Source organism: Heloderma suspectum, chromosome 4, assembly GCF_057233095.1.
Source record: "Heloderma suspectum isolate Gila_16-S chromosome 4, 16-S_ref, whole genome shotgun sequence".
NCBI lineage: Eukaryota > Metazoa > Chordata > Lepidosauria > Squamata > Helodermatidae > Heloderma > Heloderma suspectum.
The window spans coordinates 295,762,323-295,786,686 of NC_139461.1; the positions used below are offsets into that span (position 1 = coordinate 295,762,323).

The window sequence follows — 24,364 nt, forward strand, 5'->3', positions numbered from 1 at the left end:
TGATGTTGAATGGTTTGCCTTGGATTCGTACTGAGATCGTTCTATCATTTTTAAGATTGTACCCCAGTACTGCTTTTCCCACCCTTTTGTTGACTATGAGTGCTACTCCATTTCTTCTAAGGGATTCTTGCCCACAATAGTAGATATGATGGTCACCTGAATTAAATTCGCCCATGCCTGTCCATTTTAGTTCGCTGATTCCCAAGATGTCGATGTTCAATCTTGCCATCTCATGTTTGACCACCTCCAGCTTACCTTGATTCATTGATCTGACATTCCAGGTTCCTAAACAATATTGTTCTTTACAGCATCGGATTTTCTTTTCGCCGCCAGACACATCCACAGCTGAGTGTCCTTTCGGGTTTGGCCCAGCTGCTTCACTCTTTCTGGCGCTACTTGGAAATACCCTCTGCTCTTCCCCAGTAGCATATTGGACACCTTCCGACCTGAGGGGCTCATCTTCCTGCGTCATATCTTTTAGCCTTGTGATACATTCCATGGGGTTTTCTTGGCAAGAATACTGGAGTGGGTTGCCATTTCCTTCTCCAGTGGACCACATTTTGTCAGAACTCTCTGCCATGACCTGTCCGTCTTGGGTGGCCCTGCACGGCATAGCTTATGGCTTCACTGAGTTACGCAAGCCCCTTCGCCACAACAAGGCAGTGATCCATGAAGGGGCCCTATTCCATTACATTGATTCAAAGTTATGAATGTCCCTCCTTTAGATGTTCGTGTCACAAACATAATATACTTATATCCCATTCTTCCTTCACACAGTTCAGACAGCTTACATTTGATTCCCAGACAGTCGCCCATCCAGGCATCTTACAGCCCCACTTAGCTTCTGCAATACAACTATGTCAGACAATTCTGTCCTTTATTCACAACTCAGCCATGCAACAAAGAAAAGAAAACACAGACTCACCTGGCAGATAAAGGCAAACGCTTGTCTTCCAACCCACTTGGAACAATGGCGGAACCCCACAATCAGCTCATTAATAAAATTTAATCCCAGAGAATTTGCATTGTTTGCATAAAATTTCTGCAAAATTGCCACAACCTGTAAAAATATCAGAGGGAAGAATCATGCAACGAATGGCAACAGTTAAAGGTAACCTTGCCAGCACAACAAATACCTGAACACTTCAAACATTTGTCCCTTAGTAGCCATTGTTTTGTTGCAGAAGACCAGAAGGTAGCCCAAATATAATAGCTAACAGGAAGATTACAGTCAAAATTAGGAATATAAGATAAATAGGTAAGGAAATTTGTTCCAAATATGTTAGAGTACACTTGTTAAATCAAATATACCATGTATGACAAATGTAAGCAGAGAGGAAGTACAACAGCTTACCAGCTTGAAGGAGATCCACCTGACTTCAGAAACTTTATCTGAACAGAGCGTTAGTGCAATATGCCTTAAGTAGTCGTACACGTCATTGGGATTATAGAGCTCAAGTATCAAAATGAGTTGCCTAAAACAGAATAGAAATAATTATTTACAACACTGCTTTGCTGGTTCTTCTACCTTCCTACTGAAAATTCGCTTTTGTCTGGTGAGTAACATTCTCAGGGAATATATTTTGAATGCAAGGCCTTGGAAATTACTTCTTTGGTTTCATCAGTGTTAGAAACAGTTTTAGTGCTTTTAGAATTTCCCACTGTTTTATCACTGCTGTTGGTTTGATTTTTGGTTTTATTATGTGCTGCTGATGGTTTTATCTTACTTGTTTTGTTTTATTGCTACTTTGCATTATGTTTTTAATAATCTTAAAACTATTCAGAGCTGCTTTAGAAATCCTGGATTATTCAGTACCGAAAAGAATATGATTAAGAATAAGAATGAGAGTATGAAATGTTGCTTAGTACATTGCTGTTTCCTAAGGGAAGAATCTTCAAATAAAGGAATTATTTTAAAAAGAATGTATTTTGATAAATCAGTGAATTTAGAAGGTGAAGTACAAAAGAATCCAATAGATGTCTTACTAGACACATGATACTTTGGAAACTGCACAGAAGGTGTGACAACCACAAGAAGAGAAGCCAGCAGATGTAGATAAGAAGATGATGAACCCAGCAGTCACAGAAGAGAAATTATACTGAAATGACAAGGTTCTCCCACTAGATGTCAGAATTATTACACCAGAATAATTCACTGCATGAAAGGGGTATATTTATACAAAAACAATAAAATACTGGTTAGAACACAGCACAGACACTGGACTCACTTAAACTTAACAGAGGTGTTGTTTCCAATATTTTTCCAAATTTCCAAAAGTTGTTTTCAAATTCCAGAGGTCCAAATTTTGCCTGGTTTCACATCAATTACACTTTTTTTTGTCGCTCGCATTACAAAAAAAGGTTTATCGAAGATTTGGGGAGACCAAGCAGTACTTGCTATAGCTCAAGACAATTGCATAAATAACAAACACAAGAATCAAACAAATTTTACTTACTCTGCCAGTTCATAACGAAAACGCCAATTCCTGCTGTTATCAGTAACCACAAATTCTTGGAGCTGGTAAAGGTATTCACGTCTTTTGTCAGCATGCAGCAACTACAAAACAGAAACAAAATGATCCCTGATGATTGAAACTATTTATTACTAACTGAGTTTGAAGACTAGTAGATGGTCTTCAGTGTTAATCTAGCTCACACCTGTGAAGCACTAAACATTTCTTTCCTAAAGACAGTTTTACCCCATTCAGACCAATAGACAGTGGTGTTGTTCAGAGTATTGGATTAGGACAAGGGACACCTGGACTCAAATCCTTCTACAGCCATGAAGCTAATTTACTGACCTCGGGTTAGTCACTATTCCCAAGCTCCATTCTGATGCAACAAGGCCCACTTCATGGATGAGCCACGGTGAGCCTCAGGCTTATGTGCTGTCACAATTTGGAACTGGTTTGTTCTCACCAAACTAGAGTTTAAACAAGCCATAGTGCCCTGAGTGCTGATGTCACAGAGAACTGTGATTTCTTTAAAATAGGAAGTGGGAGCTTCCAATCTTCTCTGGAGAGGGGAGGAGATAACAGATGAAACTGAGGAACACTGTGGCTGGTCATGTGGCATGAAGCTATGGTTTCCTATTATGTCTGAACCAGCATCACCCAAACCTATGTTACAGGGTTCTTATGAGGATAAAATGGGGTGGGGAGAGAGAACCACGGACATTGCCTGGAGCTCCATGGAGGAAGGGCAGGATAAAAATGTAATAAATATATACAATCCTATGCATATTTAGACAGAAAAAAGTCCCATGGCTGGCTGGGGAATGCTGGAAGTTGTAGTACTTTTTTCTGTCTAACCATGCAAAGTCCACCAAAACCTCTCACACCATTATGGTCAGCACAGCATAATATTTATAAGAAAGACCCACACACATGTACTTTACACACCAGCATAGTCACGGCCAAAGATACAAATGGCAGGCAGATCTTGTGTAAAACTAGGCTGGCACACAAGACTAAGACTGCAATCCTATGCATATTTAGCGAGAGAAAACTCCTACAACTCCCAGCACTCCCCAGCCAGTATAGCTGGGGAATGCTGGGAGATGTAGGAGTTTTCTCTGGCTAAACATGCATAGGATTGCAGCCTAAGAGGCTTTTATATGTTATGCCCGCAATGAAAGTGCTGGTGGGGTAGGCTCTCTTTTCAGGTGGGAAAGGGCATAACGTTCATAAACCAGCCCTCCACTGTTCCAATTTTTAAAAAAATGAAAATTAAAGAGAACTCCATTGAGTTGTTATATCCATTTTAGTCATTTCTTATTAATCATGTAAAACAATACAGAACAACATAGGTACAGGCTCCACTCCCATTATTTATATAGTGCCAATGTACATGGCACTTTACAGAATAACCTACGCACATAAAAAGGGCAGGGGGGAAACATGCTTAGTTTCAGCAGCATCAGAAGGTCCTTTTGAAAATCCAGAGTGAAGCGTTAGAATTCAGTCTAGTTACTTTTAAAAATGAAGCAAAAAAGTAAATGAAATAGGTTAAATAATTTTTAAAATCCTGCTGCATAAGTGGATTCTTCTACATTGTTCTCTTAACCGGGGTCATGCTTCCAAGACAAAGTAGTTAATACACAACAACTGGAAACAGCTCTAGCTTCTTCTACCTTAAGGAAGTCATAAAGATGTTTAAGGATGCCAATGCGCACTTCATCCAGATCTTTTAAGAAGCCATTGAAAATAGGCACTAGATCTGCTGCTGTTAGCTGATCTCCCAAAATAACAGCCAGCTCATGAATGGAGAAAGCGAGTGTCCGACGCACCTTCCACTGTAAACAGTTAACATAAATGGAAAACAAGATGGAACACTACTGAGCAAATACAGCAAGATTAAAAATGTTTTCAAACAAAGACTTCAAAAATAAAGCTGCCGGTATCATTATGCCTGTGTATAAATCTATGGTACGACCATACAGTTCTGGTCACTATACCTCAAAAAGGATGGTGAAGCTGGAAAAGATGCAGAAAGGGGCAACCCAAATGATCAAGGCGCTGGAGGAACTCCCCTATGAGGAAATGTTACAACGTTTGGAGCTCCTTAGCTTAGAAAAAAGCCAAGTAAGGGGGACATTTATGTATATTGAAGTCGTAGAAGTCCTAAATGCTATGGAAGATTACTTATCCTAACTTGTGTGCCCTCTAGTTCCGACTGAAACCAAAAGGTGGGAATAGGGAGAAAAGGCTCAAAATCTGGGATCTTGTGAACGTCTCGTTGTTTATTTTGGGTTATTAGCGTTAAAAAAAACACACAGGTATGACAAGCATGAGGTCAGTGCACAGTCTTTCCTCCTCCAGAAGCTTGTTTAGAGCATGTTTTCCAAGAGAGATTTATATTTGTGCAGAGTGCTTTACTGTCTCCAAGAGGAGAATTTGGGGAAGAAGCAAATATATACATGAATACCATAACCTGGTTCCTTCAGAGAATATATTTTGATTGGATAATTTAGTTTCTTTGAAGCTACATTGAGTTTATAGAAAATAAATGGGATCTTCTTTTTAAGTACAAAATAAATGTTTAGGAAGCCCTTTAACAAAATGAAGCACATCTGACAAACAGTTCTAGGTCTGGCATGAATACTGGGCTTGGTTCACTCATTGTACTGTGTATATATGTATCTCTTGATATTGGCTACACAGGATAGTTTCTTCATCATGCTGTCCTAACTGCCTGAAGATTAAAGGTTAAAGTGACCCAGGCTCAGATTAAGGGTCTTTGGGGGAAGCAAGTACTTTGTGGAAACTGCAGGGTTTAGGTCTTCTGAAGCATCTCCTTCGCTCGATCAGCTTAACTAGCGAGAGTTTTGGCAGCTCCATTAGCAAAACTAGTACAGATGGATGTGTGCTAAATACCACATGCAGCTCACACATCTGACATGTACATCTGCAAAACAGATGATGTGAAGCAGTGCTTGACTGCTATGTATTTTACCTGTACATCAGATGCCAAGGTCTCATATGTGTCTTTCAAACAATGCCAGTTCTGCCTGCCCAGAGTTAAGGCCACACCAGGAAGACTGTATGCACAATGTTTTGCAATTTCAGTATCAACAGTCTGGGCTCGAGCAGGGTCCGTCATAGATAAGTACTGGTCCAATAAAGGCTGAGGTATGATATCCTGAAGACAAAAAATAGTAAATTAGTGATAATAATAAATTAAACAAGAGAAAGAATATTTCAAACACTGGACAACATCTGCTCTAGTATAGCGTTCTGTCTCCCATTCCAGATGGTAACTGCACAATGAAAAGAAGCCAGAATAGAATAGCAACAATTATAGAATATGCAGTGCACCAAATTCCATCAGCTGCATCATTGGGAAGCATTTGGTAATTCAAAGCCTTACAGGTCAATTGTCTCACTACTCTACCAAGCCTGATGAACTAGACAAAATAAAGATTGGGCTGATGATGAGTTACAAAGAGGAGTTGCAAATGACAGCTTGTGTGTATTATAAAATTAAATGTGTATGTATGTATCAGTGATGACAGAGGGCAAGACTTGGGCATCTCAAAATTTGGCTGTGTATTTTAATTACAGAAATTGCACCCAGAATACAACGTGATTTAGGGCCTGGTCAGATATAACCTTCTGAAGCCAAGAAAGTAACTTTTGTCCAAGCAAAATCATGTTCATCTTGTCTCACTATGTATCCCAAGATAAAATCCCAAGTTCATGGAGACTCATGGTAAGATGAATGCAGAATTCAGCTATGTCATGTCTACCCAATGCGAAGGGGCAGGAAAAAAGTGGGCATGGGTGCATGTCCAAGAACCATGCGCTTATAACCAAGTTTAGAAAGTAATGTCTCATCAGGCTTTAGTCTCTTTACATGGAGTTTATGAAAAAACATATATCTTAGACTTTAAGGCTGATTTCTGGATAATGGTTTAATGGTGAACCTTCCTATACTATATTAAGAAATATTTGAAAAAACCTGTAATTTTGATTTGTCTTCTTCAAGAGGTGGATCATTCTCTTCTCCCTCTAACACTTTGGTGGCCCCGTTGTGTTGCTCTTCTGAGAGCTGTAAAAGTATATAACATGCATTTATGAGAAGAACCAAACAAAATCTGGAATAGTCCACTGAAATGCAGTGGGACTCAAACAGATCATATCTGTAAGAATATTACTGCATTAAGGAACACCATTAACGTTATACTAAACCATGCAACAGTATAATACACAGGAAAAGGTATTACATCCACATCTGAAATACGATGTAATCCATTGTTGGCAGTTTAAAGTATACGTTGATGATTATTGCACATCTAGATTTGACCAAACCATACCTGGGTGGCTTTCTACTGCTCTTATTTAATATTTCATCACTATAAATCTCTAAGGCAGGGGTTGTCATGGTTCTGCCACAAAAGGAAAAGGTTGGTGGAACAGCCCTCAATGTGCTCAAAATGATTACTGAAGGAAGTGACTATTTCCCTGCCCCAAAAGGAAAAGCTGTCTTCTTTTGGAGCTGCAAGCCCCAGGCAATTAAGTGTGTTGCATAAAAAGTAATTGGGAATCCAGAGAATTAAATAAATAATACTGTAACTGGTACCAATAGAGAAAACACAAGCAAGTTCACAGTGAATTCTGGGAAACTGGCATAAAACAATAATGGTCAAAGTTGACCTGGATGGTATCCGAAGAGAAAATGAAGCCCTGCCGCTTGAGCCAAAAAGTTATTTGAGTAATGACCAGCTGTGAGACTGTATTATTCCAGGTCAAAATAAAACATAACATTTTCACTTATCAATGAATTAGCAAAAAATATTGTGTAAGGTGTACACATCAAAAAGCTTGATATACAGACGTCTAGAAAAATTTAGACTTAAGTCAAATTGGCAAATTTTGAGTAAAGAGTTATCTTCTCAATGGTATAATTCAAAATTGATCTTAAAAAGCCTAAAAGCTGCACTTGTCAGACTTTTATGTATGTATTAATTCTTTAAGAATGTTTAATAACAATGAGATAATGGAGGGAGCAAATCTATGGCCTCTAGTCAACAGCTAAAGGGCCATAGGATATGTTGGTTCCTGAACAACCCCGCCACGCCGCTGCTCCAGAAGAGGAGCACACAGCGGCGAAAACAGGGCATTCCAGGGGGCGTTCTGGGGAAGGTGGAAATGCCAGCACAACACATCCTATGCGTTGTCCAGCAGCTGCTCCAATGCAGGGTGGCTTAAGCACAGAGGGCATGATTCCGTCTGTGCTTCTCCTGCCCTGCATTGGATAGGTGGTCGCATCTGGGTTTGGAGGCAGCCACCTATCCCCATAGGATCGCGCCCTTAGTCTGTGAGCCCTAATTTATGGGACAGTAGATAATATTAGTCATGAGGCAATTTCTACACAAAGAAGGTATAAATATGTTCTGATTTTAGAATGCTTATTAGAAGCTCACCAGGCCTGCATACTTGTCAGCTGAATAGCCTATTCAATATTAAATGGGGAATTTGGTACTTAAAATGAGATCTCTCTTTTTTTGAAGCTATTAAGAACTAAAGATCTTTAGTAATGCTCTGTTTAACAACAAAACATGTTTTTATATGCACAATATATTTTGATGTGATGTTACAAGCACATTGCTAATAAAAATGAAAAATGGATAAAAAAAATTCCTTTACTAATTCCTGTTAGTACAAAACCAAAATTGAATCCACCTAAAACAAGTTTTGGTATTCACTTTGTTTGAAGTGTATCGATCAGCTATAGGTAGTTAGCTGGCAGCCAAAGACTTCCTAAATACTGGAACTACAGACTGAAAACACTCAGCAAAGACCCAAATCCGTAACAGGGTACTGAACCTTTTTCAGCTTGAGGGCCAAATTCAATCTTGGAGGTCTCAGGGACTGAATTGCAGCGGGGGGCGGGGGGGGGCTAAAATCCTCCAAATCCCATTGTGCTTTATAATTGAGCACACACACCCCGTGCATGTTTACTCAGAAGCAAGCAAGGCACAAGTCTACGCATGCTTACTCAGAAGAAATAAGTGGTTTGGAAGAATTTTTAAAATCCAGGACAGAATTCATGGTGTGCATGTTTATTCAGAAGAAACCAACATTCAAAACACAGTTGGGAAATGAAGTAGTGAGCAAGTAAGCGAATATGCTCTTCTTACTTTGAAGAATTCAAAAGGCAAAACCGAGTTGGGAAATGAAGCAAAGAGAAAGCAATCCAGCATATTAAAAACACACACACACACACCTGCTTCTTTTGTTTTTCATCACTAAACAAGTAAAAGACATTTAAACTGAAGGCAAACTTTAAAACCAATCCTTGGGAATCACAAACCATCAGTAAAAACACACACCCTGGACTACTTTCCCTCATTTTACTCAATGTTGGTTTGAAAACCCCAGAAATTTCTAGCAACTGAACTGAGAGGATTAGCTGCACCGGAGAAGCTCCTTGGGAACCAGAAATGAGACGGATTGCTCCAGAGGTCACCCGCGATCACAGGAATACAGTCTGTGTTTCCCCACATTTAAATAACAACAACAACAACCTAGAAACAACCTGGAATGCATCTGAAGAGGTATTGCAACAATTTAGAAAGGGGAAAAAACATGCAAAAGCTGAGAAACCACCAAACTGTTGGGGTAAAAATGTGGGAGGGAAATGGGATCCACCTGGAGACATGGGAAAGGGGGCAGGACCATCTGGGGAACCCCAGTGGGCCAGATTGGGATCCCAGGGAGGCCGTATTAGACCCACAAGCCAGAGGTTTGACACCCCTGCTCTAGGGAAACCTAGGAAAAACATTTTTGGTTTTACCTAAAGTTGACTTTATTCAGACTTTTAGTCAAACTGTAAATTCTCCCATGTTTAGGTTGCATGATTAATTTTAAAATATTTTTCACTTAATATAGTGTTTGTAAACAGATATGTTACTTATTAATTCATTTTTAATCACAATCGGTCTGAGTACCTTCAGATGTGCTATTCAGCACCTACAGTATAATGATTCTACATTCCAGTTTAAACAAAACATTGACAAAGTAGTCCAATATTTGCTCTGGGAAATCCAATTGAATAATGTATGCTTTATTTGCTTTGGCATATATACCAGAAAATTCCAAGCTTCATTATTCTTCTACCCAATCCACCATCATGATACTACTTTTAGATATTTTCCTACACTCCACTAAAGGTGCCATTCTCAGCGGCCAATCTGTAATTCTCAAACTCCCTTCTCATGGGGATTTGCCAGTCCAAGTATTTATTGGAAGCATTGCAAGGCCTTGGTATTTGCCTGGTTTTCAGGGACTGGGGTTAAGCCAGTATGGGGTTGTATTGAGACAAACATATAGGTATAATTTAGCGGACCATGCTAGTTACATTTAGCTTCTATTTTAACTATAGGTTCAATGCCTTTCATTTTCAGGGCGACATTTCAAGTGAAAATAAATAGAATCCTTTAGTGGTACAAAATGATTGACAAGCAGAGGTTGGTGTCAGCCTGACCTGAAAAACAGATTTTCCTACCACAATGGGTACTTACCACATTTTGAATTATAGTTGGACTGGATGGGTCAATCACCTCACCCAGGCTTGGCAATGGAGACAGTGTGGTCTCATTTACTGTACTGGAATCAGAGTCCAAATTGGGTGTATCTTCCTGGTGGTTACCATTAACTTCTTCATTCTGCTTGAACTCATAGTCATTGACAGAATCAAGATGAGCAGCTCTGAGTGCAGCGGACAGGACTTGAACCTGAGCTGATTAGATGGAACAAGTCCCATTAAGTTTGTTTTCATGCACCTCCTAAAAAACTATGTCAGAAAGACTTTATTTAAAAAGAAGAGAACGTAGCCATGAAAAATGAACAATATTTTATGTACTGCAAAACCTTCAAGCATTCACATATTATTTCATTGCTCTTAGCTTGAAAGATGGTTAGACACAGTCATGAGAACAGAACTATCAATGGCTATTAGCTATAATGGCTATATGGAACCTCAATTTTCAGACGCACTTATTTTTTTAATGGTAACTTACAGATAGCAAAGTGTAGAAAGATTTAGGCTGCACTCCTACACAATTACTTGAATATGACAAGACTTCTGAGTAAACACACATAGGACTGCACCGTGACATACAGATGCAGACCTAACTTTTCTGCATCCATGCAAAGAAAAACAAGTGCCCAATTTCTAGCACAGTTAATCCTTAAACCTGCTCTCACTTCCTATGTTTCTTACATCTAATTTATCATAGCCCCCATGTTATCATATATCCCAGCCTCACATCTGGTTTTTCCATGGGGCTACTTTCACACAAGATGAGCTTGGTTTTAATTCAGTGATCTGCTAGGGAACCAGCAATGACAGCTATAATCCTAAACACATATACTACAAAGTAAGTTCTATTCAACAAAGTGAGGCTTACTTCTGAGTAAACATGCTTAGCAGGACTGAATGCATTTAAGGCCAGCTTTTATTTGGAGCTTGTCATGGATCTGCCATAAAGGGTTGGTGGTACAGCCCTCAATGTACTCAAAATGATTACTGGAGACAGTGACTATTCCCCCCATGCCGCTGCCACCCCAAAAGCAAAAGCTGTCTTGCCTTGGAGCTGCAAGCCCCAGGCATAAATGTCTTGCATAAAAAGTAATTAAGAATTTAAGGAGTGAAATAAATAATAAGGTAACTTGAACCAATAAAGAAAACACAAGCAAGTTCACAATGAATTCTGGGTAACTCGAATAAAAAATAATCGTCAAGTTGCCCTGGATGGTATCCAAAGAGAAAATGTTGTGTTAAAGTCACTTGGACCAAAAAGTTATTCGAGTAATGAATAGCTGTGAGACTGTATTATTCCAGATCAAAATAAAACATAATGTTTTCGCTTATCAATTGAGAAAAAAATATTATGTAAGGTATACACATCTAGACATATGTCTAGAAAAATGTATAGACCTAACTGGCAAATTCTGAGTGAAGACTTATCTTCTCAAAGGTATAATTCAAAATTGATCTTATCTAGCCTAAAAGGTGTACTTGTAAGCCTTTTATGTATGTACTAATTCTTTAAGAATGTTTAATAACAATGAGATAATTAAAATAGGACTGTGAATTCCTAATTTATGGAATGGTAAGTAATATTAGTTATGAGGTAATTTCTACACAAAAAGGTATAAATATGTGCTGATTTTAGAATGCAGGAGTTTTTTATTAGAAGGTCACAGGCCTGTGTACCTGTCAGCTGAATAACCAGTTCAGTATTGAATGGGGAACTTGGTACTTAGAATGAGATCTCTCTTTTTAAGCTATTAGGACTAGAAGTCTAGAACAAAAATTGTTTCAGAAATTCTATTTCCTGTTAAGCTATTTACAGGATGAGAATCTTTAACAAAGCTCTGTTAAACAACAGATTTTTTGTCATTTTATGCAAGCAATATTTTGATGTGGTGTTATAAGCATATTTCTAATAAAAATGAAAAATTGATTTAAAAGATTTTCCTTTACTAAGAGAGCAATCTCTATGCATCCAGACAGCATCGTGGAGGTGCGGGGGGGATGAGACAATTCAGTTTCCTGGCTCCGAGCACAGAGACACGGCTCTGAACTCAGAGCCAGGGAACCACCCTCCCCACCCTCTTGTAGCTAGTATGGAGAGAACTGTGCCGGCTACTTCTCTGCACTTGTAAAAAGGAGCATGAAGTCATGGAAAAGGGGGTGTTCCCAGGGGTGGGGAGGGGGGGGAACTGGGGAGGCGGCTGTACAACATTTGCTATGGCTGCCCTAGCCTCCTGCCCTCCCACTCCGAGGTGCCGCTGCTAAACTGGCAAAATCGCTCGTCTAGCAGAAATGCAGGGTGCCTGGAACACTGAGCTGCTGCTCTCCTCCCATCCTGCATTGGACACTCGGCAGCCTTTGAGTTTGGAGGCTGCTGACTACCTCGATAGGATTGTGCCCTAATTCCTGTTAGTACAAAACCAAAACTGAATCCACCTAAAACAATTTTTGGTGTACACTTTGTTTGAAGTGGTCAGCTATAGGTAGTTACCTGGCACCCAAAGGCTTCCTAAATACTGGAACTGAAAACACTGAAAACACCTAGTAAAAACCCAAAACCATAACAAGCTCACACAACCAGACACCTGATCTAGCTTCTGTATTTAAAATTTGTTAGACAAACTATCCTAGAAGCCATTGTACTGGTTGAGACCAGAACTGATATCAGGAACCTTGAGTCCAACCACAAAAACCATACCAGTCACCAGCATTTTTTCTTCCAAGGGTACAATCCACTTGTACATGCAATTATGAGGAGGTGGGGGAAGCAGTTGAGGGCCTCAATTAAAGCTATATTCTGACAGCGTGACAACATTGCTGCCCACCTCCCAGTTTAATTGGTAAGATACTTTCTAAAACAGCAAAATGTTTTCATCAACTGCTGCAGGAGACAACCATTACTTTCTATTTGTTCATTATTCATTTCATTTATTATATACAATTGTAGAAGAACATAGGAGTATACTGCTGTCAAAGAGAACTGCATGCAATCATTCTTCATTATAATAAAGCAGTAATGAGGAACGTGGTGGCCACAGCAGAATCTTCTGAACAGATGTCTAAGAACACAACAGTAAATCAAACATGGCTACTAGATTATCTTACCTTGAACATCTGGGTCATCCATGTGCTCCTGCAAACTTTGCAGAACTTTTTTAATTTCACTGCTGGCAACACAGTTATTACAAAGAAGCTCTGATATTGAGCATCCCTCTTCATGTATTTCAGTTTTGCACTGAAGCAGCTCCAGATCCTGGCTTATGTCAGGAAGAGGAGGACGCCAGTATAAGAAAGTGTTAAACACATCCTCTGCAGACTGGACCCTTGAGTTCATTCCCTGATAATTCACGTAAAGACCAACATTGTCACTCTGAGTCAATATAGTCTGATCTACTCCAAAATTTACAGGTATTATTGAACTTTCTTCGTGTGCATTTGAATTTGATGTTTTGGAGCAAGTTGTGCAGCTAGCAGAAGACCCTTCTGTCATTGACTCCAATTTATTCTCCACTGGCTCCTCTGACCTGATAACAGAAATACTGTTAGCCAAAATTGAAAAAAGAACAAATTCCAAATTAACTGTTTTCAGGTAACCATAGTATCTTAAGTAAGATTTAAATTGCAACAGTTGTAACATTTCTTTCAGAATCAATCCTGCTTTCAAAGACATTGATGCGTCATAAAATCAGCCAACATTAGCTTCAGACCACCTAAGTCTCTCTGAGCTATTCCTTCACCTTCAGGATTTTAGCTGCAGTGAGACTGGGAACTGGCCCTAAATTCTAGCTTGTTTGATCAAGGAGGCCCCGTGTTCAAATAAAAGCCTGGCCTCCTTGTTCTTACTTCTTCCCACAGTCAGAACAGTGGGGCAGAGACCACGCAACCCCAACACCCACTCACATACTGGATACAATTGTGATGGCCAAGTGATAAACAAACAGGCCCCACCCCACCCAGACTTGAACCTACTTTTTGAAATTGTCCTGTTGTCACAAATTGCCCTTGGAACGTCTCTAATTCTCATCAAGCATCCTTACAACTGATGATTTCATCTGAATTTGCATGCAGCTATGTTTAAGAGATGCTCGAGACTACTGGGATAGCCAACAAAATAGTATAGGGGTTTTTTTTTTGGCTACATCTCCCTATTTACATTCAACATGAAGAACAAGATAGGGAGAAAGGGCATCAGCAATCAGAAACAAATAATGGTTGCATCAGTCCAGTACCAAACACTAAGAACCTCATATTTGGATCACATTTCCTTATGAAGCAGCCATCCATCTCCTCTCCATATATTACAACTCCACCATTAGGTCCTCTGTTTCAAAGCACAAAGCACCCGATTGTGCCTTATTTTAAAGTAAGGGTTCGGAAGCTATAGTTAGCTTTTCCTCCTCTCAGCTCAGCGTTAAAGACCCTGCTTCATACTTCTGAAGCAATTGTTAGGCAAATCAAATATTTGCTCTGTATTTATCACAGAACAAGCTCATTAGGTCAAGGTTTCAGCCCTGCTCTTAATCACAAGCTTATCTGATCATATTGTGCAAATGTGTCCTCTGAAACTATTAGTTGTATCACTAGTTGCAATACATCCTTGCATTTTCTGAACATTGTTTTATCTAAGTAGCAGATGGAAATCCAATTTCACTTCATTATAAGAGCACAAAAACATTTAACATATTGAAATTAGAACCATCAAGGCTAACTTCTTGAATTGAGGAACCCCTTATCAGTTTCTTTGCTGATTTTTCTCTTGGATGAAAGAACAGAGTTCAAGGTTCAAGTTAGCCAGTTATCTTTAATGACAAATCACTGTACCTAGATGGCAGGATGTTTGCACTGTTGCTTGCTGAACATGGACTGGAAGACCGAATACTGAGTGTCCCATCCTCCCGAATGTAAAGACCAGCACTGGAAGGGTTTGCAAAAGTAGAAATAAATGGCCCGAGGGACTGAAAAGCAGCTTGACGAACCTAGAATGGAAAAGTAAGAAGATACAATCAGTTTGATAACTGTTGTTCTCAGAGTTAAGTGTTCACAAGCCTCAGTACAGTTTCGGGTTCTAATACTATTCAAAAATAAAACCAACTCTGACTGGTGACATTTAATACATTTTATTTGGACTCATCAGGAAACTGAAAGGCACCAGGGCTGATACTCAGTTTAAGATTATTGTTGCAACAACAATTCAATGTATAATTTCACTGTATTAATGTTTTGTATTAATGTTTAGTTTTAACTGTCTCATGGATTTGGACCAATGGACCAATGTCAAACATTAAACAGATTTATGGCATCAATCAACCTATGAGCCTATCTGGACAGAGATAACCTTGTGACAGTTATTCACAGTCTGGTAACCCCCAATTTGGATTGTTGCAATACATTATGTGGGTCTACCTTTGAAAATGGGGAAACTTCGGTTCGTTCAAAAGAGTGCAGCTAGACTGCTAACTGGGACTGACGATGTAAATCATATAATGCCAGTACTTCCCCATCTGCACTGGCTGCCATTTCCAGGCCCAATTCAAAGTGCTGGTTTTAATCTTTAAAGCCATAAACGGCTTGGGGCCAGGATACCTGATGGAACGTCTCCTCCCATATTTACCTAACCAGACAGTAAGATAATTGTCAGAGGCCCTCCCTCCAGGCGCCAGCCTCGCCTAGCATCTACATTATGGTATTTCCGGCACCAAGTGAAGTCCTTTTTATTTTCCCAGGTATATTAAGAACTTTTAAAAGTGCTTTTTGTACTCTATTCTGCTGCCAGTTTTCATTTGGTTTTATGATGTTGTAATGCTTTATTCTCTGTGGCCAGTTTTAACTTAATTTTATTCTGCACTGGGGGGGTTGGGGGGGGTTGCGTTCATGTTTGTACTGTATGTTTTTAATGTATTGTTCAGAGTCCAGAGAACTTCTGTTATTGGGCATTTTAAAAATACAGTAAGTAAAAATAAATAAACAAACATCATGGTAATATAAATGCAAATTATTTTGTATTATATGAAGCCCCAGATAATTTCTTTAAAAAACAAAATCCTCATCTGAAATGTGATCTCCTCAATTCCATCCATCTACCCCTCCAAACAGGTGATTAGTGCTGACAAGGTTGACACCTGTTTATTTGGCACTGCATGCATGGACCCAAACTAACAGGAGGAACTGTACATGAGGCGCCAGGTGCTGGTTGTGACCATCCAGCAATGGAAACCAATTTATCTGCATGCAGTGGTTTTTTGTTTTGTATTTTTGAATGTGTAGGATCCAATCCAGAAGGAGATCAGTATGGGACTGGAAATTCCCATACTGAATAAAACTCTGCCCCACCTCTTACGATGAACAATGGGCTCTACTCAACGCAATTTCCTTTCACCCTTATTATATATACTTCTGATTCTGTGATTTATTTTGTAGAAGAGGGGCGTAACAAAGAAATGCAAGAGCTGCCAGTGCCATTGGTAAATCTAAGGAATGGACAGAGTTATTCTTATTTATATAGCACTGTCAACATGCACAACACTTTACAAAGTATAACGGGATAGGTCTCCACCCCAAAGAGCTTACAGTCTAAAATTCAACACAGGGAAGACAACAGAGAACTGAGAGGGAGGTGAAGGCATAGGTTTAAAAAAAGAAGAAGAATATGTTTATTTCAGCTGCACATACATAGGCTTAGTTACAGTAGAATATGAGGTAAGGGGTTGTGCCAAAGGCTTCGAAGACGAGGTGGGTTTTGAGACATGATATGAAGGAAATAAGATGTTCCATCAAAGCTCTGAACTTTTTCAACAGAACAAATTCCAAAATAAAAGGTGACATAATTTCTCTCTCCACTGAAGTGAAAGGAGAAATGTTATTGATATGCATAGCATGAAGAGAGAATTCAGGTCTGTTTTGACAGTTGATCATGACCATCATTTGATGATGATTGATTAAAACTTCCACCATGCATCAGCTATGAGACATCTTTAATTTCATGCAAATAATTAGCCAGGGGGTAGGGGAGAAGAAATTCACATAAAACAATTTTATCATTCAATAGTTGTCACTTGGATGGGTCACCATCATTTGAGTATAATTCCTTTCATCAAAATACAGAAAAGCCCTTTCATGATAGAATTGTAATTTAAGATGAACTAATCTACCCTCTACTTACCCATCTGCAAGGGTCACTGATGAGACTGATGAAAAGGGGAGACAGCTTGCTCCTCCGAACTTCAGGTGAAGTGGTGTAGGAGACAGCCATAAAGCATTCAGCACAAGCTTTCCGCATACCCCAAACACTATCAGAACAAAGCTCGAAAAACTTTGGAATCTGCCAAAATAAAGTGAAGACATAGCAGATCAAACAGTTATAGAACAGATTTTTCTATTAATTTGCACTGCAGACCTCATCCCATTTACTTGGAAGACATTTGCTTCCAAATAATTATTTGAGGACTGGGGTAAAGGCTACCTCTTTCAAAAAATCCATTAGCCTAGCTGTTTGTAGTAAAGAAGAGTAAACGATATAAAGTGATTTAATAACAAATAAATTAAGACGTGCATATTTATCTCAGTGACATTCTGGCTACAGATACTACCTACATGCACTTTGCACTTCTAAGTAAATACTCATGTCATACTAGAAAGCTAAGATGCCTGTGACTGTCAATCTGATTTATTTCAATCTATGGTGAGAAGCTGACAAGCAGGGTCAGATAACTTTAGAAATATTCATGTCCTTTCAGAAAGGCTTAAAGAAGGAATGTTAACATTGAAGGATTACCCTTGTAAAATGAAGTTATCAATAGCAGCCACCACCATAGCTAACTAAAGACCAAGCATGAATGCAGTTTTAGCTTGAGGGAGAAATCTGACCCTTGGATGAATTTCTGAGCTTTTAGTTTTATAAGTCTCTGGCGAGAGAGAGAGAGAGAGAGAGAGAGAGAGAGAGAGAGAGAGAGCGAGCGAGCAAGCAAGCAAGCAAGCAGCTAGTATGGGAGCAAAACCATCTTCTTGTTACAATGATCCTATAAAGACATAATTATTTATTTTAAAATACCATTTATGTAGTCTTCAGCCACTCCATGCCCACCCTGTGTCTTGTAATCAAAGACTATGCCATGTGTGTATAATGGTGCATTTGAGGGAATTGTTCCAAGGATCCTTTCTAGGATGGCCAGAGACAGTGCCAAAGGAGGTGGGAACTGCATCCGACACACTTCTTCAAAAGAAAGCATGCATTACTGAATTCTCTCCCTTTCCCTTACAGGCTTGGTTTAACCCAGCTCTGTGTCACCATACTCTCCTAGCCAAAGCATGCATGCAGTGGGTGTCTCCTGCCTTACTCAGGCAGCAACTTTCAGAGAGAGGGAATGACACAAGTTCATTCCTTTGAAATAGCTGATTATGTAGGGGACAGACTCAGCCAGCAGGAGGCTGCTTCCATGGTAGCCAAGTTCCTTTATAGGCCAGGATCTTATTGCTGTCTGCATTGCAAATACTGGGAGTTGCATATTCTAATATACATTATTTGATGAACCTTTAACTTGAGGGCATGACAAAATCGAGAAAGTCATGATTTGTACTTGCTGATCTCTTCATATTTAAAAGGGTCCTTCCTTACCACGTTTCTTTCTCAAGGTCTCCAGCCCAGATAAAGTGTCTTGATGGCTTCCTTGGGTTTTGTATTTTAGTTTTCCTTAACTTTCTTTGCCATCAAGATCACTTTGGAGTAAAGAATTATTTCAGAGATCCCAAACTAATCAAACAAGGAGGATCTGATTTTTAGCTCTGGCAAACACCAAAGCAATTATCATTTTTAATTCCATTTTATATTTCAAGGGATGGAAGGAAGAAACACTACGTTAGTTTCTAAGATCTTAAGCGGCTTCTTTTCTTGCCCCAAATTGAGGAGCTACATATATGGCTATGAAGCATGGCTACCTAGGAACATATTACCTTGTATTTTGTTAAAATAATTACAAATATTAAGATGTAATTGTCAATTTGTCCAAGGGAACTTTATTATGGGCTATTAACACTGAGACACAAAAAAGAAGTTTAAAAATAATGACCTCTTTTATTAACAGTAGATTCTATTATGGAACAGTGGAGGAAATAAGGATTGTTCAGCTACACCAAGCCAGTTCTAATGCAAGGGTAGCGTATTCTAATAAGAGTGAATGTTGTGGCTGCATATCATGGTCCAGTGATCTTTTGAAGGGGGAGGGGGCTCCGGTACATAGAATTCCCTTCCCCAACAGGCCTCCCCTTTCATTTCAGTGGAGGGGAGTACTTTGCATAAACTGAAAGTTCCTTACTGAGGTGCTTCTCCGTTTATTTTTCCACAGTTTGGCATGAAATGCCAATAGCCTGCAATTCTCTGGAAAAAATGTAACTCCAAAACTTCTGATTTGTGGGTCCCAGACTTTAACATACCAAATTCTTTTCGGTGGCTTCTTGCCCAACAGCATTGCAAATATCACCAAAGTTTGCTGCACAAACCTAAAGCAAGAGAAACAAGGTATTACTTGTTTTAAACATCAGTGCTGATTTCCTACTCTGTATATCTTTATTTATACATATCATACTGATTTAATTACAATTCTTCACAAAATAAAAGTTTGATTCTACACTTCTATCAGACAGGACAGAACTTTGTTGTTTATGTTCTCAACTAGAAAATGTACTTTTATAGTACATTTCCTTCCTGAAATCTTTATTAATTACAATAACATTATATAAGGATCTCCTATTTGATTGTTTTAATGCACAGTAACATCTGCTCAACACATTTCATGCAGAAGGTGTGATAAGCAAGAAAGGACTGAAAATGTATATAGGCAGGATCATCAGCTCTGTGGCCCTTATTCAGGAAAGCACTCAAGTATTCAATAAACCTTTAAGTATGCATTGAAATGTTTTGCTAAACCATGGGCTATATATGGCTTAAGCTGATGCCATTTGTCACTTATAGTCCTGAAGAAACACCTTATCAACACAGGGTGACAATTCAAGATGTAAGACAAGACATACTTGTTTTGGCCCATAATAAAAATGTTTATTATTTATCAGTACTTATGGGTTAAGATAATTTAACCCCAAAGTTCTAATAGGTATTTTCCAGTGTAGATGAACAACTAACGCTAACCTTCCGGACTTGAAAGAGTTTTCCATCACCGCAGAGCTCACAGAATCGGGGAAGAAGCAAGCATTCCACAGTAGATTTGTTCACCATGGAAGCCATTTTGCAGATTATCTATTGGAGAAAAGAGATCTCAGTTCTTTATTTCCATTTTAAGTTCTCCCCTGTTAACAATTATGTTAGAGGATGCAGCTTGTTTCGGTGAATTTATTGATGGGTTCAGATGATCATGGGGGTGAAAGAAGCCATTGTGGCTTCTTCCCCTGCCCCCACGCATGCAGCGCACAGGACCACAATCTGCATAATTACCTGCAATGCAGAATGGCTTGCCATGTCATCCGAACCCCACGCAGTGCGGGTGGCTTCTTACCCATGCCAAAACCCATGACTTGTAGTAAGGGTTGTAGCATGAGTAAGAAGCCACCCCTGCTGCGCACTGCACCAGGTTCAGATAACATGGCAACCCGCGCTGCATCACGGGTAATTATGCAAATCGCGGGTGTGGGGGAAGAAGCCATGGTGGTTTCTTTCACCCCCATGATTGTCTGAATGCAGCCATTATGGCTCAGAAATACCTTCTGCCAGATGTGTAGGTGTCAGGACCTGCCATTTCCCAAACCTGAAATCAGGCAAGACCTCAGAGGAGGATCCCACCATGGCCCCCAACATGAACCAAAATCGAAGAGAGTGTGTGTGTGTGTGTGTGTGTGTGTGTCTCAGGGTATCCTGAAGGGAACCCTTGCAATCTCTCTAGGGTGATAACCCACCCAAGCAACCTGCAGAATGATGGGACTTGACATACCACAGTTAGTCTGACCCTAGCTCTGGACTCCCTCCAATCCCCATGGAGACCTCAAGAACAGCGATGGCAACAAGCCTGAAAAGAAGCTCAAATGTAACAGTGCAGCACTTGCCTGGCAGCACAAACCATCCCATTTCAGAGCCTTAACCAGGAAGAGGAATCGTTATATTAACTGTGGACAGGGTAGGGCCCTACTAATGCACCAGGAAAAAGTGGGGCAGCCAAACTGATTACAAAGACACTCAGTTGCTGCTTGTAAATGGTTGATGCAACAGCTCTATGGACCAGCTACTAGTTTTAGCAGCCCTCTGGACAGCTCCCTTGCTGAGCAGTACTTGGCTCTCTGACTATGTTTAACCTTCTGACACTGCTGGACAGATCCCCTACTGGTCACTTCTCTTCCAAACTAGGGTTGGCGGAGAATTTCTCCCCGAAACTTCGGGGGGCCAAGCGCCAACGTGTTCGGCCCCCCGAACAAGTTTTGGGGAGAAATTCTCCGCACCCCGCACCCCCCCCCGGGACGGGACTTACCTTTCCCAAATGCCCCTCCCAGCGGCGGGTCCCGGCGGCAGTTCGTTGGGTCTTCGTCAGGGGCGGGGGCAGCAGCCGATCTTTCGACCGGCTGCCACCGCCGCCATTCCAATAAAACTAAAACAAAAAACAAAAAACCACCCCCGTGATAGGCTACGTGACGATTAACGTAGCCTATCACGGCTAGATTTGCAAAGTCAGCCGTGATAGGCTACGTAAATCGTCACGTAGCCTATCACGGGTGACTTAAAAAAAAAAAAGCACGTACGGATAATAGCGTTGCCCTTATTTTCGCTGTAGTATACATAAATCTTTACGTAGACTACAGCGACCAAATAAGGAACGCGAATGGCAGCTCCCTATGGGGGCCGCCATTATCCGTACGTGCTTTTTTTTTTTTTAAGTCACCCGTGATAGGCTACGTGACGATTTACGTAGCCTATCACGGCTGACTTTGCAAATCTAGCCGTGATAGGCTACGTTAATCGTCACGTAGCCTATCACGGGGGCGTTTGTTTTTTTTTTAACTTTTAATTTCGCGGCCGGGCGAGGTGAGGCGCCTCCTCCCCGGCCTGAATTTCAGCCGGGCAAGGCGGGAAGCCTCCCCCCCCCCCAGCCTGAACTTCAGGGGGAGAGCAGCGAAGCGCCTCCCCCCCACTGCGAAAAGCTGCGAGACCAGGTAAGTGGGTTTCGTGCACCCCTATTCCAAACCTTCTCAGAACCATGCTGGCTCATGACTGCTTCCCTGCCTCATCAAAGGACCAGAAACAAAAGAGTTTGTGTAAATTTTACATCGTTTAGTAGTTGTGTGGATGTAAAATTATGAAGATTTGTTTTCAAATAAAAATTAAAGGCAAGTTAGAAATATAAATGTATAACTTTGCTTTTATTTTGTCATCTTCTAATTTCAGTAAGATTATTAGCTTTTAGATAATAATCATTTACTTTTTAGAAATCCCTTTATTTATTTTGAAGAGTTCTGTAGCTCCCTTCAGTTAAAAAACAACACACACACACTCCCAGGGCAGCATAAAACAATAAAAAAGGAAATATATAAAACACTATAAGAATAATAAAACAATGGATGCAGCCTTTAAAACAAGCCATAAAATTTAGCAGAAGAGATAAATACATAATCAAGCAATAATTACGTATTTCTCAAAAGGCACTAATTTCTGAGTCTAAGTAACCCCACCGCAATCTAGCAAGGAGCTTCTGTGCAGAAATCCATAGAGCTGGGCAAGGAATCCTGTGCTGTGTATGTGGTTTCTGACTCAAGACAGCAGTCAGTGTCTGCACATAAGCAGTCAGGTCAGATCATCAGGAATAATGCTGATAATCTGTTATGTGGGAAAAGGGATCTTTTCTGAATGATAGCATCACCGACCAGCACTATGAGGTCCCAACTGTCAGAGAACTTCTACCAACCACATATTACAACCAAGAAATTAACAGAAAGGCTGCTTCTGGGGCTTGGCATTTTTACAATGAGGCAGTCCCTAGATCTATCTGCAACCCCTTCTGCTCCCTCCACTGGAGGGAAGTGCCTGGAACCTGGACTGTATTACTAACTGCCAAGGGCCAAAAGAGACTGAACCCCCCCCCCCCCCACACACACACACACACACCCCAACATAGCCCTAATCATGTTGTACCTTTGTGTAGATTTTAATTATAAGCTGCTCTGGCTGTTGATTTTTGTTGAAAGTAGGTTATAAATATAAAACAGAGACAATTACATTACCAGCTGTAAACAGTCTGTTCCCACTTGCCTACTCACAAAACTCTCCCATCCATCAGCATATAAGAATTTCTGTGCAACTCTGGGTTTTTAACATCTTCACACAAAGTAGAACCAGTTTTTGCCTCATGCCTTAAATAGTAGAAAGCTCTTTAAAAATAAACTTTTAAAATCACCACATGACCCCACCAAATATCCCAAGTTATAGTTTTATAACTATTAAGTTGCCAATACCACAAGAGCGCAAATATTGCAAGGATAAGGCTCCAAAACCTTCGCTTTTTTTTTTTTAAAGACTCAGTGGGTTGGATCCAACATCATCATTCCGCCAATTGAACACACTGCTGATGGAACGGGACTTCCCTAGCTGGAGAGTTAGGGGACCCGCCAGAAGAGATTTGGAGGGTGTGTGGGGGGGGGGATGCGGTGGGGAGGAGAACTTATGGAAGTCCTGGCCCACCAGCTGTATATGTTCCACTGGTGGAACAACAATATTGGATCCAACACAAGTTGCCTACAAAAGATATAAACAAAGTGTATAAGTAATAAAACGAACACCTTACTATTCAAAGAGCTTAGTCTTTGTGACAGAATGCCAAGTAAGAATTTGAAGAACATTATTCAATTTTGATTTTAATGGAATTGTCAGACCCTGAAAAAGACATCTGGCATTCAGATGTTACTCTGGAAGCTGGCCTAAGCAACTCCCAAACAAGAAATTGTAACCTAGCTGGTAAACTCATTTTATGGGTGAAGTGTCAGACGCCTGTGCTAAAATGGAGTTACAAACTTTTACATTTTGTGGAGAGAACTGATTTTGTGCAAATGAACTGAAGAACTCAAGACATGTGGGAATTAAAAGAATTCATAATTTATATTTCACTGGAAAAAAGTTAACAAGAAGCAATGAAATATTTTCGGTAGATTCCTAGACATCACTTTGAGGAAAAAGCAAAGCATTAAGGCAGTGCCATTAAGAAAAGTTGCCAAATATTTTAATGCTAAATCTTATAGCCCACTGAAATCAAATTTGAAAGGATCAAAGCTAAATTTTGTTTTCTTTCCATAGTTCAATTCTTTTAGCAGCTTTTACCATTTTTTAAAACCTCTCTCTGTA

At 40.0% G+C, this 24,364-nt stretch overlaps 1 protein-coding gene across 17 annotated transcripts in view; it reads right to left on the reverse strand.

Moving 5' to 3' along the window:
• Positions 1 to 24,364, reverse strand: part of LOC146348891 (serine/threonine-protein phosphatase 4 regulatory subunit 1-like) — a 62,745-nt gene that overhangs the window by 16,364 nt on the left and 22,017 nt on the right. For 12 of the 17 annotated variants that reach the window (XM_084854244.1, XM_084854252.1, XM_084854257.1 and 9 more), the window contains 13 exons: positions 21,507 to 21,623; positions 20,180 to 20,287; positions 19,468 to 19,533; positions 17,201 to 17,359; positions 14,863 to 15,017; positions 13,147 to 13,565; positions 10,025 to 10,242; positions 6,460 to 6,549; positions 5,455 to 5,640; positions 4,133 to 4,294; positions 2,457 to 2,557; positions 1,355 to 1,475; positions 926 to 1,060 (listed from right to left, as the gene is read on the reverse strand). In XM_084854244.1, the coding sequence (XP_084710370.1) occupies positions 926 to 1,060; positions 1,355 to 1,475; positions 2,457 to 2,557; positions 4,133 to 4,294; positions 5,455 to 5,640; positions 6,460 to 6,549; positions 10,025 to 10,242; positions 13,147 to 13,565; positions 14,863 to 15,017; positions 17,201 to 17,359; positions 19,468 to 19,533; positions 20,180 to 20,287; positions 21,507 to 21,623 (2,037 nt within the window). Of the gene's footprint in view, positions 1 to 925; positions 1,061 to 1,354; positions 1,476 to 2,456; positions 2,558 to 4,132; positions 4,295 to 5,454; positions 5,641 to 6,459; positions 6,550 to 10,024; positions 10,243 to 13,146; positions 13,566 to 14,862; positions 15,018 to 17,200; positions 17,360 to 19,349; positions 19,534 to 20,179; positions 20,288 to 21,506; positions 21,624 to 24,364 lie in introns of all 17 variants that reach the window. The other 5 variants (XM_084854256.1, XM_084854254.1, XM_084854255.1 and 2 more) reach the window with 2 other exon arrangements.